This window comes from Archocentrus centrarchus, chromosome 16 (assembly GCF_007364275.1).
Source record: "Archocentrus centrarchus isolate MPI-CPG fArcCen1 chromosome 16, fArcCen1, whole genome shotgun sequence".
Lineage (NCBI taxonomy): Eukaryota > Metazoa > Chordata > Actinopteri > Cichliformes > Cichlidae > Archocentrus > Archocentrus centrarchus.
The window spans coordinates 18,648,567-18,664,471 of record NC_044361.1 but is presented as its reverse complement, the minus strand read 5'-3'; the positions used below and the strand labels follow the sequence as shown (position 1 = coordinate 18,664,471).

At 43.3% G+C, this 15,905-nt stretch overlaps 1 protein-coding gene across 1 annotated transcript in view; it reads left to right on the top strand.

The window, feature by feature from the left end:
• Positions 1–10,404: 10,404 nt before the first annotated feature.
• Positions 10,405–15,905, top strand: part of col14a1a (collagen, type XIV, alpha 1a) — a 158,609-nt gene continuing 153,108 nt past the window's right edge. Inside the window, exon 1 of the mRNA XM_030750883.1 lies at positions 10,405–10,516. Within this exon, the coding sequence (XP_030606743.1) occupies positions 10,423–10,516 (94 nt within the window). The 5' untranslated portion in view covers positions 10,405–10,422. The remainder of the gene's footprint in view (positions 10,517–15,905) is intronic.

Sequence of the window (15,905 nt, the reverse complement as noted above, 5' to 3'; positions counted from 1 at the left end):
GTGATTGTATACGTTTCTATTTTGGGAGAAATGTGTGGCAAACAGGAGTGATGTTTTTGGAGGGGAGGTGAACATTTTTATTGGCGGATTTTGTTCTGCTCATGAGGCCTTGGAGAGTAATGTGTTGATACAACGTGACGTTGATCATGGATGCAGGATCACAGTCGCACTGCCAAAGTTAGGAGTCCAGCTGGGCCCAACGCACAAAAAAATGTAGGCACTCTGAAAAGCCTGAGATTAAAGCATTCACTGTGTAGCATAAATTACTGTATAAGATCACATTAAGGCTTGAAAAGCCCAGTTGGTCCAATTAAAGTAACACCAGTACAGCAGAAGAACCAAAATCAAATAATTAATACATATATACATAAAAAAAATCTCTCTTGTGACAGTGACAGTGTCCAAAATAAGAAAAGTTTAGTAGAAATGTGAAGCATATGGAAATCAGCTGGATTGGGTTTTGGTTTTAAAGACACTGAAAACATTGTTTCCTCTATGTTTCTTTTCTGACTTTCTTTTTATATCCATGTGTCCTTGATTATGGGTAGAAGTGAAAATCCTGTAAGGGCTAAAACTAGGTTTATTAAAAATGAATTGAATGAATAAATAAATTGCTGGGATTATTTGTAGCAATTCTCCAGAAGCAGAAGCATTTCTTCACTTAATTCCAGGATAGGTTTTGACATAGATGAGACATGTACATTCAGTCATGGTAAAAGGAAAGTACAGCTTCTTTCAGTTTTATTTTATTTTATTTATTTTTTTACATATCAGGACATAAAAAATATTCACAGTTTAGAATGATTTAAATACAGCCTCAGGTGAACAAAAATACAAGACATATTACAGTGTATCATTATTTATTTAACCAAAACTGAGCCAAAAAATGTGGAAGCATTGTGTGTGGAAAATATAAGTACACTGCATGATTCAATAGCTTGTAGAACCACCTTTAGCAGCCAGAACTTGAAGTAATTGCTTTCTCTATGACTTGATCAGTCTCTCACATTGTTCTTTTTTACAACATTGCTTCAGTCCATTGAGGTTTGTGGGCATTCATTTATTCACAGCTCTCTTAAGGTCCCACCACTGCATTTCAATCAGGCTGAGGAACCGGCCATTGAAACACCTTGATTCTTTTCTTTTTCAGCCATTCTGTTGTACATCTGCTGCTGTGCCTGGGATCATTGTCCCAATTTTGGCCAAGCTTTAGCTGTTGGACAGACAGCCTCACATTTGACTCCAGAATACTTTGGTATACAGAGGAGTTCATGATCAACTCAATGACTGCAAGGTCCCCAGGTCCTTTGGCCACAAAACATGCCCAAATCATCACCCCTCCACCACCATGCTGACAATTGGTATGAAGTGTTTATGTTGAGGTGCTGTGTTTGGTTTTTATCAAACATGGTGCTCTGCATTATGGCCAGACGTCTCCACTTTGATCTTGTCTGTCCAAAGGACATTGTTCCAGAAGTCTTGTGATTTTTTTCAGTCGCAGGTTTGCAAACCTAAGCCATGCTGCTATGTCCTTCTTAGAGAGAAGATGCTTTCTCCTGGCAATCCTACCAAACAAACCATACATGTTCAGCCTTTTTCTAATTTTGCTGTCATAAACTTTAACATTTAAAATACTAACTGAGGCCTGTAGAGACTAAGATACAGCTCTTGGTTTTTCTTACAGTTTCTCTGAGCATTGCAGAGATCTTGATCTTGAGGTGAATCTGCTGGGACATCCACTGCTGGGAAGATTGGCAGCTGTCTTGAATATTTTTCAACTGTGAATAATTTTTCATACTATAGAATGATGGACTTCAAATTGTTTTGAAATGGTCATTTGACCCTTTCCAGACTGACAAGCAGCAACATTTACTTTTCTAAGATGCTTGCTGATGTCTTTCCTCCACAGCATTGCATCTGCACACACCTGAATGCTCCAGACCTGCCAACTGTCAAAACTTATGCTTTTATAGAGGTGCTCAAACTTGCTGATGATCAGTTAATGAAGTTCATTTGATTAGCAGCCGGGTGCTGCTAATCAAATGAACTCCTATGGAAGCAGTAAGGGTGCATTTAGGGTGTTTTTCACACACTGCTCTCACATTTTGGCTTAATTATTGTTAAATAAGAAGTGACATGGTATAAGATATCATGTGCTGTTCTTTCGAGGTTGTATTTACCTAACTGTAAGACTTGCAGATTCTTTTTTATTATGTTTTAATAAATAAAACTTTAGAATTTAAAAAGGGTGTAATATCATTTCACTCTGGCTGCACCACCTGTGCCTGTGTGTTCTTCATTGTACATTTGTTACCCCTGCTTTCAATATATTAATGCATACAGAACACCTTGAAGTTGCAAATTTCTCCAAGAAGCTGGTAAATAATTTGTTTTCTCTAAATTAACCATAAATATATAGCTTCTGGGTGTTTTTTAGTATTTTATTGTGTGTTTTTTACATTCTGAGAATGGAAATAATGAAGCAGAAAAATTCATTGGAACAGTTTAATTAGCTTTTTGACACAGAGCACCAAAGAGTGTGACTGCTGCCTTAATTAAATAAAGGGTATCTGTGTTATCATGTGGGAAATAAGGAACCTTTTGAATATTACTTCGAAAAGAAAGAAAAGAAAAGAAGAGAAGAGAAGAGAAAAAAAATGCTTCGGTGGCTGCTCAGGTTAATGAGCAGAATGGCTTTCAGGCGTGACTACAGTGTTTTCAAGTGAATTGTCTCCTGTCCTCCACTTCTCTCCTCACAGGATGAGCTCAGGACAAGTCACAGCAAGCAGAAATGTTAGCCGCCTGCCAAATGCTTCTTGGGCTGTGGCTCCGAGCTCTGTGAATTTGGCTAGCTACTCTGGCAAGAAGTCACCTTTTGCTCACACAGAATTTCCTATTTAAAATGTATTTTAACAACTTAATGGCGGAGGAGAGAAATCAATATATTTGACACTGTTTTCAGTTGCTGCAGTTAACCATAATGCAGATTTTTCATGTTGAATGAAAACAAATACAACACGCAGTGTTTTAGTATTAATCTGGGTTATGTTTTTCATTTTTGGAATTGGACATTTGAAGTAGACTAGGCATCTGCAGCCACTCTAGAAGTTCTGTTAGGCTGCTTGCTGATGCACAGCCAGAATGTTGGATATCATCATTATTAGCACTCATCTCAAACTTACATGCTGCTATCGTGGCTAAGACTTTGAACTGACACAGTCTCAGTGTGGAGGAGCTCTGGTGAATGTCCATGCAAGAGATACTGCTGGTCATGAGCACTCAAACAGCCACCTTTGGTCTGAGTTTATCAAATAACTAACTTCTTGAGTTAATCACCTCCATCCATGAGCTCCACCATGAAAGGCTGCATATCATGACCTTAAGGGTTGTCGGGTTAGCAGCACTTGAGAATGGCAAGCTTGGTTGCAGATGACAAGCTTGCTAATAACTGTGACTAGCTGGAGTAATCAGTAGGCTGTGATCACTTTAGTCTCCTGCTGCCCTCATATTAACCTGCTGCTTGTCATTAACACAGAGCTCAAGAGCTATGTCCGTGCCCAGCATTCACACGTCTGTGTGTGTGTGTGTGTGTGTGTGTGTGTGTGTGTGTGTGTACTCTTGGCCTTGAACGTATCAGCTCTATTTGAACTTGTTCAGGTCTTCAGCTTGAGCCTATGATACAAACAAAGGAAGTGTTTTTGCTGTTTTAAATTCTGATTATTGTGTGTGTGTGTGTGTGTGTGTGTGTGTGTGTGTGTGTGTGTGTGTGTGTGTGTGTGTGTGTGTGTGTGTGTGTGTGTGTGTGTGTGTGTGTGTGGGGCACACAGTGAATTATGTTGTCTGTCGCTGGGGTAGAGAACAAAGACACCATGCCTCAGGTTATTGCTGCATCTTAAAAATGTCAACCAGTGGGCATTTGTGTGAGTGTGACATGGGGACTCTCACGAGCCTTACTGCTCGCTGCAACTTTTGAACGGCAAAAAAAGTTGTGCTTTTATTTTTGTAACTTTTCTTGAAGAATCTGCTTTTTCTTCTTTCTTCTTTTTAATATTTTGTAAAGGAGAGTTGGAGTGAATTTTCTTAGCTCTTACTCTTTGCTGATTGATGCCATCCAATGAACATTCACCTGCACACACGCGCACACACAAATGAGGGGGTCCGTGCTTCCTGGGAGAAATCCTCCACAGCACTGGAAGTGAGCCTTTCTCTGTTTGTCTAAGCAACAATGGCAGCTCGCTCCTAACAATTACAGTAAGATAAAGGAAATGCGAAAGACTGTGGTATACTTTGATCAGTTTTTATTACAATATAGTGACCCAGTGTAAACAGGAGGTCTTAAACACCAGCTGAATGACCAAAGTAATCACCAAAATAAAACAGCTGTTATGGGGATTACAAACCTTGGAGGTTAAATGTGCCTTTAAACATTTTTATTTTATAAAAGAAGTTGTTTTTAGCATGGATAACACATCCCTAAATGTTTTCAGTCTCAGATCAGGTCTACCGTGTGCCTTACCATCCAGGTTTTCTGAATATGACATCTGTCACATATCATCTGAATGCACTTATCCAGAACCAGAGTTTTTGAAGGACATTATTTTCTTTATTATGAAACATTTCTTGCAATGCTTCAACCTCCTGGGCTCTATCCTTATCACAAGGAAGACTGTGTGCAGTTTTTACAGATACTGGTTGCAGTGTTGTGACTTTAAAAACTTTATGAAGCATCACAGTTGGACCATATGGCGCCGAGCTAAATGACCCGTGGATCAACTCCACCACGTGAGTGATTCATTTATTCAACAAAGCCACAGTCAGGATGGACAGCGATGGCAGAAGAGACAGAAGGAGGATGAAAAGATCAGTAAGGGGGGTGAAAAAGGAGAGAGAGATGGAAAGGACAAGAAGGAAGGGAAAAAAGGGGATGATAACGAGGTGAATAAAGAGAGGACATCAAGAGAAATGAATGGGGGGAAAAGGGACCTGCAGCGAGGACAGTGTAGTGGTTCATCCATCGGGCAGGTCTTCAAGTCCATTGGCCAGTAAGTCAGTAGAGTGGAGCTGTCAGTCAAAACCCACGGAGGACTCGGAATATAAAGTGACATCAAAAATGATTGCACATTGCAGCCAAGCTGGAGTTATCTGATTTTAGTTCCTCTTAACCTAGTAATTAACCAGAATTTCATATTTCTTTTGCATGCTAAATTATTCACAGCAAAATTGCATGAATACGTTCAGCCGCAGTCACTTACCATCATTTTTTGAATCATCAGAACAGACACATAAACGTAAATCACAAATGTGACGTATAAATCACGGGCTACTGAACAAACTCTTTTAGCTGTGAAGTTCTTGATCATGAAGCAGAGAAAGTAAATACATGAACAGGTGTACAAAAACGTAAATATATCATGACATTTATTGTTATGGAAGTACAGCTGATAATTTATCCATATGTTTTAACTTCATATATTCCCTGAATATATGTGCAGTCACTGTGGAGTGGGATCTTTATGTGCTGCATTTTTTTTTTTTTTGGTGTGTGCTCTGCTACAAACGGGCAACCTGAAGGGAGAGGGGACAACAGAAAGACAGGAAGGGAGGAAGAGGCTGAAGGAAGGAAGGAAGGGAGGGAGGTAGGAGGAGGACACTGAATCCTTATCCACCCGATTATAGTGTTTATGACATCTGGACAGCAGTTTGGCTAAGATGTGCATGTCTGCGTTAAGAGTATTTATGTGCCTCAGGGACGCACCTGGAGTGTAGCTGTTCAGCGTTTCAACTCAGCCACTGGCACATTTCACCTGTCTCAGTTTCCCATGACTCCCATTCTTCCGCCCTCAGGGCAAATCACAAAGTTTCTTCAAGAGCAGCAGAGCTGAGTGCATAAACAGGATTTCAAAGTGCGCTCGAGTCTTCTTTTTTCTCAGCCCGATGGACGAACTCATGGTGCTGGGTAATCCATTATAATGCTCATTTACTTTGAAAGAACAGTTTGCTGAAGAGTGCGTCACGCCACTTTTACACACACAAATGTTCTTGTCTCTGAGTATCATATAATGCTGTTTTGTCTGATGCTGCTGGGTAGGTATCACTTTTATGCTTTTTTCCCCCCATCATTTTGACTCAGTGGTCGGGTTTAGGGAAAGATCACAGTTTGAGTTAAAAAAAATCCCCTTCACATCAACAACCCTGGAGTGACTATTCCATCTCATTTTTGCCATAATCTTGTGCATCACGTGAATGCACAAATGCGGATTAATATGACATGCCACAGACTGTGACAAAACAACATTAGTCATTAGTATTCAGTAACATTAATGGGGCATCAGTATTCACATCTCTCAGCAACAAAGTCCAAACTAAACTATTCATTTAAAAATATTTTACCTTTATTTTATTTGACCTTTGTATGTGTGATATTTTGGCAAAAAAAAAAAAAAAAAGCTGTCGTCTTCTATCTACAGACCAAGTTTTTCAAGTGTATGACAGTCTACATCAAATTAACACCACAGGCTGTATATAAAAGCTATTTGTAGCCACTATCTTACTAACCACCTCTGCTCTCAGGTGGAGTTTGGGCAGGCCCACTATGGACTCTACCTGCCTTCTTCTTGCTCACCTGTGTGCTATCAGCTCATTACCTCCCTGTACTTAAGCAGCAGCTCGAGCCCACTCTTCTTGCTAGATTGTTGTTGTATTGATTGTGGTAATCAGGCTCTCTGTTTGTTGTACTTCCCTGTGAATTCTCCTTACTAAGGTGGCTTTCTGCTCTGCTTCCAATGAGTCTCACATTTGGCTGAAGGCGCTCTTCTCTTCTCAGAGCTGGTTTGTTCCTGTGAAAGGAAAGAATCGCATCCATGCTCACCATTTACTCACCAGCCTGTCCGCCCTCCTGCCTTACCTTCTGGAAAACCCTGACCTGCCAGTTTCTCCTCTGCTAGCTCTGGAATGGGAAAAGCCACCCCCCCCCCCCCCCCCCCCCCCCCCCCCCCCACACACACACACACACACACAAACACTTCAGACTCTTTCCCTGTTGACAAGAAAATCTGTGGTCTGCTTTAGAGTCCACTGTAAATTTACCTAACTGGTTATGACACCAGAGGGTGGAGTGCCAAGCATTCACAGAAACACATATCTGCTAATTAGTACTAAGTGACATACTAAAATACCAGAACTGCACTCAACAAAACTGAAGCACAGGCTTCTTGGAAGGTCAGTACCTCACAGCAAGCCATAATATTCGTCAGATAATGGCTCCACTAATGCTTCAAATGGCACCAACATAGTCGAGAGGTCCAGTTCAGACACTTAGAGGAGGTGAGGTCTAGCACACAGCAATGGGCTGCTTTACACCATCAAAAAGAAAACCACATCTTTTATACCATCCAAATGAATTATTAAAAAAAAAATCACCTACCACACAGTTGTCAAGAAGAGGGAAACTACTCATAGAGAACAAAACTGTCTTTGTACCATGCATATAAACTTGCTTTAAATGGTATAAAATTGGGCTTTTTAAACATGGAAGTCTATGGAGATTGACACACTTTTGTAGCCGGCCTCAAATGGCCACTGGAGGAACTGCAGCATTTGGCATTTCAATGTTGGTTTAAAATTTTGACCCTAACTGCAGAGACTAGCTGATAGCACTGTCAAATGTTTATCCTAAATGATATTACTAAACAATTCTGAATGAACTCCAACTGATAAAACAATTAAGAAGTTATAATTAGATTAGACGTCAGTTAACTTACAAAATGTTCTGCACTCAATAAAAATTTCTGACGTTAAAATTGTTTGAGATAAAATGATTTGATTCATTTTATGCATGAATGAACTTGAATTGGGGAAAATAGGAAGACTAGCTTACAGGATTGCTCTACTAGGGGGAAAATGTCTTGATAGAGTTCATTTCCAAGATTTGTTCATGAATCCAAAGCTAAACATTTAGACCTATGGATGCTTTTGCAGAAAGGGGAAAGTGTGAAGTTGAAATGTTCCATATGGACCCTGTCAGATTCTTTCTTTTTAAACTCCAATTTTGAGCTGAGGTGAAATCCTGTGTCATTGTGCCTTCAACATCAAAGCTGGCAGCGCAGCGGGGCATGGCCAGACACCTGCTCCGAGCGCACAGAGCCTTTTTCAGACTGACTTTTTTCTACAAGTAAAAAAAAAAAAAAGAAAGAAAGAAAAGTGCGCACATACAAACGAGCGCCACGAATACCGTGTGGGTCCTTAAAGCCACAGATTACAAATATGTCCTCCACGACAAGTCCCGTCGTGACCGCTGGAGGTGCACGAAGGGACCCTGAGAGGCTGAGGCCGATTTGAAACCTGCAGGTTGGCAGCGAAGGATTTTGCGCAGCGCCACCGGTTCGCGCCCCTCTCTCTCTCTCTCTCTCTCTCTCTCGTCTCTCTCTCTCGCCCTTTCTCTCTCTCTCTGAGATGAAGCGGGGTGAAGGAAAGGGTTGGGACAGTGAGGAATAGCCGGAGGGAGGGATGGCTGAATAACGAGGAGAGAAACACCCACTCCGGCTGACCGAATTGTATCCGGAGAGAAGGGAGTGAGAGAAGGAAGAGGGGAAGAAAGAGTGAGAAGAAAGAGGAACCCTTTGGGAGGCAGCAGCAGGAGCGGTCTTTGGTATTCAAGGATTTCCTTTGGGGATAGAAGGACGCTTTGAATTGATGACTGGAGAGGTATGAAAGGCGATTTCATTCATTGTGCGTTCAACTGAGTCGGTCTCAGGTGTGCTGCTGGCGCTGAGTATTTCGACAAATCAGTTAATTTGAAAACATCTGATAGTTTGAGCCAAATCTGCCTGAGAAACTAAATTAATCACTCGCTGCACTTGAAATGATTTGCGAAGACGCATTCGAGCTGCGGGCACTGAATCAAACTTGCAGGCATAACGGCAGGTGGAAAATAGATACAACATAAAAAACTGTCTATTGCGATTATTATTATTAGAGAATAATCCGCTTATATTTTATTCCTGAATGTGTTAAAATGCTTTGCTCTTAATTCATCGGTATGTGCCGTAGGTCTTTCGCGTTATTGTTATATTCAGTATTGTTCCAAACTGCGTCCCGAATATAAAGTCTTTAAAAGCGAGCAACAAACTGCTTGAAGTTGACGCATTTATTCTGGTGTTTATTAAGCAATTAAAGCAATTAACCAGTTGCAGATTGCCCCTCGGATTGAAGGAAGGTTCATCATCACCCTGCAATACAAAAAACAGGGGAAACTTTGGGGCTTCTATCATGTGAGCACCGTTAACCTCACCTGATATACTCGTGTCACTTTAGTAGCCCCGATGAACTTTATTTGTGTGTAAATTATTGCATTGTCAGCGCGCCTGTTAAAGACATTACAAATTAATTCGTTTCACTTTTCCGTCCCTTCTTCACACATATCAAGAGTGGAAAAAAATAATCAGCCATCCTTGTGTGTTCTTATTGTTATGCATTGCCATTTTTCGTGGTCTTTTGACACCGTCTGAATAAAGGAGCTGCTGCTCATTCAACAGCACGGGCTTACCTCTATTGAGATCATGAACAACTTTTTTCCCCCCCACATGCTGTTTTAATCCATTCAACTACGCATATGACTATGGTGAGGTGGTGTTTCTACAATAGAAAATAGAAACTCATAGATGGTATCTGTGGGGTGTGTGTGTGTGTGTGTGTGGTGTGTGTGTGTGGTGTGTGGTGTGTGTGTGTGTGTGTGTGTGTGTCCATCCTGTGCTCATAATAATGAGTGGCAGAGTGGAGAGGAGACAGAGAGATGGTGAAGGAGAGGAAGAGCAGGGTCAGGGAGAGAACAAAAAGTTGAAGGGTTGAAAGGGAGGAGATGAGATAGCGAAGACGTGTTTGCTCTTTTTGGTTGAACAATGGCTTCGGTGAAATGTTCCCTCTCTGGAGTGTCAATCAAACTGACTGTCACTCTGTCTGATTCTCTCTTCTCTTCTCTTCTCTTCTCTTCTTCTCTTCTCTCTCTTCTCTTCTCTTCTCTTCTCTCTTCTCTTCTCTTCTCTTCTCTCTCTCTTCTCTTCTCTTCTCTTCTCTCTCTCTCTCTCTTCTCTTCTCTTCTTCTCTTCTCTAAACAAAGTGCTCCACTGTTTTGCCTCTGGCCCGTTTGTGTAGGCGGGAGGCTCAGCTGCTGCTCTGTGGTCAGTCTAGACTGTGAGACTTCTGCTCTGTAACTGTTAAAAGAGTGGCTATTGGACACAGATAACTGATTCTAGATCAGTGAACTGAAGTGTTGTGGGCTAGGTGTTTTTTTTCTTCTGAACCACAGAGTCACCCTGCAGCTGAATGCCATTCATGGAGTTTCTGTCACTTAACTCTCCCCGCTTGATTTTTTCTTGCTTGTTGATCTTTTTCTGTACTTGCAGGTCTAGACTGCTGGTCGTGAGGATGTTGTCAATGGGGCAGATCAGTTGGTGTTTGTGGGCTCCACTGGTGTTACTGGCTCTTGTTTCCTATTACCCCAGTAAGGCACAGGGTCAAGGTAAGTACTTATTCCCCTTCTCCAGTTGTTCCTATCTGTCTGATTCTCACTCTCCATTTCCCCTTGCTCTCCCATTCCCATTATCTACCCCATCAGTTCACCCCTTACCCATCTGACCTCCACTATCTCCACATCCCTCTTCTTTCTCTCACCTGACCTCTCTGTGGTTTCTCATCCTCCACCTTTCTTCCCTCATTCCTCCCTTCATCATCTCGCTGTTTGATGTGCAGGCTCAGTCCAATCACATCATGCCTTAGTTCATATCACCTTCATATCGTCATGCCGTCTCATGCTGGCAACATGGCAACACTTGCCACCCCACTGCTGATACTGCCACGCTTCAGAGGGGCTTTAATAAAAGTGTTGTAACAGTGTGCTTCATGCTGGGATGATTTGCTGTGCAATGTGCTGCACAGTATATAACACTCCAGTGTGCTTTGCAATTATCTTCACCTCAGCAAACCTGAGTCTCATCAAAATGTGCATTGTTGTCTGGTGTCTGTGTAGATTCTTGTCTGGTTTGTGCAATATTTTTGATCACGTTAAAAATCTGGGTGGCTTCCAGTTGAACATGTGTTATTACCAGTGTGAGAATATATCCGCATATTTGTGTTTGAATTGAAACAGTGTGTGTTTTTGAATGATACAGGGATTCTTCCTGCTGGTCCTCCCCAATATCTGTTGATATAGTTAATTTATTGGCTCCAGGGCAACATACGGAAAGATTTCACAGTACTGTATGCAGTCCTGTGAAAAACCAAATACACCAAAGGAATTAAGAAGATAAACAGCAGCCAGGTGCCATTAACCAAATGTACTTCATTCACTGAATATCAGCAAGTGTGAACAGCTCTGTAGAAGCAGAAGTTTTGTCAGTTTGCTGGACTGGAGCATTCAGATGTGTGTTATTAACACAATGTCACAATCTTCCCAGGAGTGGATGTCCCAGCAAATTCACCCCAAAGTCAGACTGTGCAATGCTCAGAGAAACTGCCAAAAAACCCCAAAACAAAAAAAAAAAATCCAAACAAAACAAAACAAGAGCTACATCATGACAGCACAATTAGAAAAAGACTGAACAAGTATGGCTTGTTTGGAAGTGTTACCAAGAGAAAGCATCTTCTTTCTAAAAAGAACACGGCAGCATGGCTTAGGTTTGCAAAGTTGCATCTGAACAAAGCTCAAGACTTCTTCCTTTGGACAGATGAGCCCAAAGTGGAGATGTTTGGCCATAATGCACAGCACCACATTTGGAAAAACCAAACACAGCATATTAGCACAAATATACCAACTGTGATGGAAGGCTGATGATTTGGGCTTGTTTGGCAGCCACAGGATCTGGGCACCTTGCAGTCGTTAAGTTGACCATAAACCCCTCTGTATACCAAAGTATTCTAGAGTCAAATGTGAGGCCATCTGTCCAACAGCTAAAACTTGGCTGAAAGTGGATCACACAACAGGACAATGATCCAAAGCACAGCAGCAGATGTGTTGCAATGGTCCAGTCAAAGTCCAGACCTCAACACGACTGAAATGCTGTGGCAGGACCTTAAGAGTGTCATGGCTGGCTGTGTGGTAGACAGGATTAGACCCCAGGATGCAGACTCTGAGACAGAACTGAGTTTAACAGGTGTTTATTAAGGAAATGACATGAAATACTAAATACAAATAACTGGGCTGGACAGATGCCAGAACTAAACAGAAAATAACGGGCAGGGTGACACATAGCAGGGAATCAATGATGACAATGCAACGAGGAACAAACACAGACTGAGGACTTAAATACACACATAAAGAAATTGGGGTGCAGGCAACAGATGAGGGGCACAGCTGAACGTAATAAAACAAACAAGACAAGGGGAAGCAAAACTAAACACAAACACAAGGAACAAAGGACTATCAAAGTAAAACAGGAAACACACAGACATGTGACAGAGATGATGACTAGTCACAACACTGGGAATAAAACTCAGTACAAAAACACAGGAGGCCAGGGACATGACAAAAGGACAAAACAGACACAAGATAAAAAACCAAAAGGCAAAGTCCAAAAAACAAACCAAGAAAGAAACAAAAGGCGGCAGCACAAGGTCGGAAAAAAGTTCAAAACAAAAACAACACGGGAACAAAGCAAAACAAAAATAACCAGAGGTGGCAAAAGTACTGACATTCTGTACTTAAGTAGAAGTACAAGTACTTGTGTTAAAAATACTTTGGTAAAAGTCGAAGTACTGGTTCAAGTTCTTTACTTAAGTAAAAGTAAAAAGTACAGGCTCTGAAATTTACTCAAAGTAAGAAAGTAAAAGTAGCTCTTTGGAGGACGTTTCTACCTGCTATTTTTGTGTAAAGCTAACTGAACTGAACTTATTATATATTATTGTAATAATATAAAATAATACATGAGAACACAAATGTTATTCCAATCTAAATTTTAATTCTAATGAATGCTCTCAGCTTGAATCACAAACTGTGAAAGGGAATTTAAACACAGCTCTGTTCTCTGTGTCCTCCATAGTAGAGGGTGACTGTGCCTCCACCTAAACACAAACATGAGGATACTCAGGGGTTACAGTGGGATTCAGAAGGTGGAGGAACACTAAGATCAGCTGTAGTGGCTCTGCATGGGGAGAAGAACCACAGCTTTCTATTGTAGCTCCAGTAAATGATGTTGGTGTGCAGGCTGTGATCAGCTGACATGCTGCTGCTGCTCTGAGGTTTACTGCTCTGTGTGGATGAACTGAACTCACAAAGATGTAACCCAGTATTTCACAGCTATCTGAGCTGATCTCCATCCCCTACACTGACAGCATACAGGCTGTAGAAATGTTGGATTCAGTGAATGAATCTCAGCATCAGCAGCTTTGATTCAAACTCATCTCTGCTGCACTGATGTAACCTGTAACTCTGACCATGAACACAAAGTGCACCAACACAGAGCTTTACTGTAAATACAGTACAACAAGCTAACCCGTTTATTATGTACTAAACTGCAGTATTTTCATACAATCTTTGAATAAAACAAAGTCAGCATACTTCAGTTTATTTTCCAGTCCTTACCTTTAAATCTAACCTCTCTTCTTCCTCTCCTGTCCTCTTTCTCCATCTCTGAGTGAACTTCTCTCTCTTTGCTCTCCCTGAAATGCAGCAGCTCTTCTTTTAGCTAGTAGACACACTGTGTGACAAACTGCACACACTTTGTGTGTTTGCTGATATTTGTTGAGCATTTAAAAACGTTGCATTTACCTGCCACACGTTACTCCCTTCATGCTCGCTCCTCTTCAGTAGCGCTAGCTAAGCTGTTTATGTCCCGCGAGCATAACTTACGGATTCGGTCCGGCCCGCTGTGACCCCTGATTATAGCGCTAAAAATGAGACATTAATTATATGGGTTTGTGTATTTAATCCCTTTGTACCCGATAAGCCCCGGTGATGGAGGATACGCCAGTACGATTGTCTCTTATATGTTAATATTCCTCCGTTTAGGCTCAGATCGCTTGATGACTGACGGCGCACTGACCGGAAACGCAAACTTCTCCCTGACTTGTTAAAAAGTAACGATTCTGTTTTGAAAATGTAAGAAGTAGAAAGTACCGATACTTGTGTAAAAATGTAGGGAGTAAAAGTAAAAAGTACTCAGAAAAATAAATACTCAAGTAAAGTACAGATACCTAAAAATCTACTTAAGTACAGTAACGAAGTATTTGTACTTCGTTACTTCCCACCTCTGAAAATAACACACAGTTCTGGAGGCCGACCGCGCTCCCAGCGGCGGCGACGAGGACTAAGGCGAACTGGAGGCCGACCGCGCTCCCAGCGGGGGCGACGAGGACGAAGGCGAACTGGAGGCCGACCGCACTCCCAGCGGCGGCGACGAGGACGAAGGCGAACAGGAGGCCGACCGCACTCCCAGCGGCGGAGACGAGGACGAAGGCGAACAGGAGGCCGACCGCACTCCCAGCGGCGGCAACGAGGACGAAGGCGAACAGGAGGCCGACCGCGCTCCCAGTGGCGGCGACGAGGACAGCGGTGAGCAGGCTCAGGACACTCGAAAGAGCCAGGGAACTCGAAAGAGCCATGCTGCTGAGTAGGGTGCACAGCCGTCTGCTTCAATGACTGGGGCTGCTGTGTGGGTAGCTTAAAGGCAAGTCCTGGCAGGGGTGACTCTGAGGTGGCTGAGGGGACCGAAGCTACAGTGGGAGCTGTACTTGAAAATGATTTGCAAAGACCCAAAAGGCTGAGGGAGACTGGGGGCTCTGAAGCTGAGGGACCTGGGGGACCAGAGGGGACCGAGGGGACCAAAACTGATGAGGGAACTGAGGGGACAAGTGCTGAGAGGAGTGAAACTAAAGGGACTGGGGCTGAAGGGAGCTGAGAGGCTAAAGGGACTGAGACTGAGGGGAGAGAAGCTATAGGGGAAGCCGGAGGAACCAAAGGGACCAAAACGACTGAGGGGGGAGCTAAAGGGACCGAGGAGGGAGCTAAGGGGACCAGAGGGACCTGAGGGACCGAGGGAACCGAAACTAAGGGGACCTGAGGGACCGAGGGGACCTGAGGGACCGAAGCTAAGGGGACCTGAGGGACCGAAGCTAAGGAGGGAGCTAAGGGGACCTGAGGGACCAAAGCTGAGAGTACTGAAGGGACCTGAGTGACTAAGGGGACCGTATCTGAAGGGACCGAAGGGACCAAAACGAGAACTAAGGGGACCGAAAGGGCTGAAGCTGAGGGCACTGAAGGGACCTGAGTGACTGAGGGGACCAGAGGAACTGAAGCTGAGGCTGAGGGAGCTGAAGGGACAGAGGGCACTGAGGAAACCGAGGGGACTAAATGGAGTGAAGGAGCTGGGGGAACTGAAGCTGGGGAAGGTGAAGGTACAGAGGGAGTGAAGCTGAAGGCGAGGCTGGAGCTGAGGGAGCTGGAGCCGAAGTTGAAGGAACTAACGTAGCTAGGGCTAGGGGAACGGAAGGGATTGAAGCTGCAGCTGAGGGTGCTAACAGAGGCTGAACGGGAGCTAGAGTTGCTGGGGTCTCTGGAGGCGAAGCAGAGAGAGCTGCTGGGGTCTCTGGAGGCGAAGCAGAGAGAGCTGCTGGGGTCTCTGGAGGCGAAGCAGAGAGAGCTGCTGGGGTCTCTGGAGGCGAAGCTGAAGACTGTGAGGCTGCTGGGGTCTCTGGAGGCGAAGCTGAAGACTGTGAGGCTGCTGGGGACTCTGGAGGCGAAGCTGAAGACTGTGAGGCTGCTGGAGGCAGAAGCTGAAGACTGTGAGGCTGCTGGAGGCAGAAGCTGAAGATTGTGAGGCTGCTGGAGGCAGAAGCTGAAGACTGTGAGGCTGCTGGAGGCAGAAGCTAAAGACTGTGAGGCTGCTGGAGGCAGAAGCTAAAGACTGTGAGGCTGC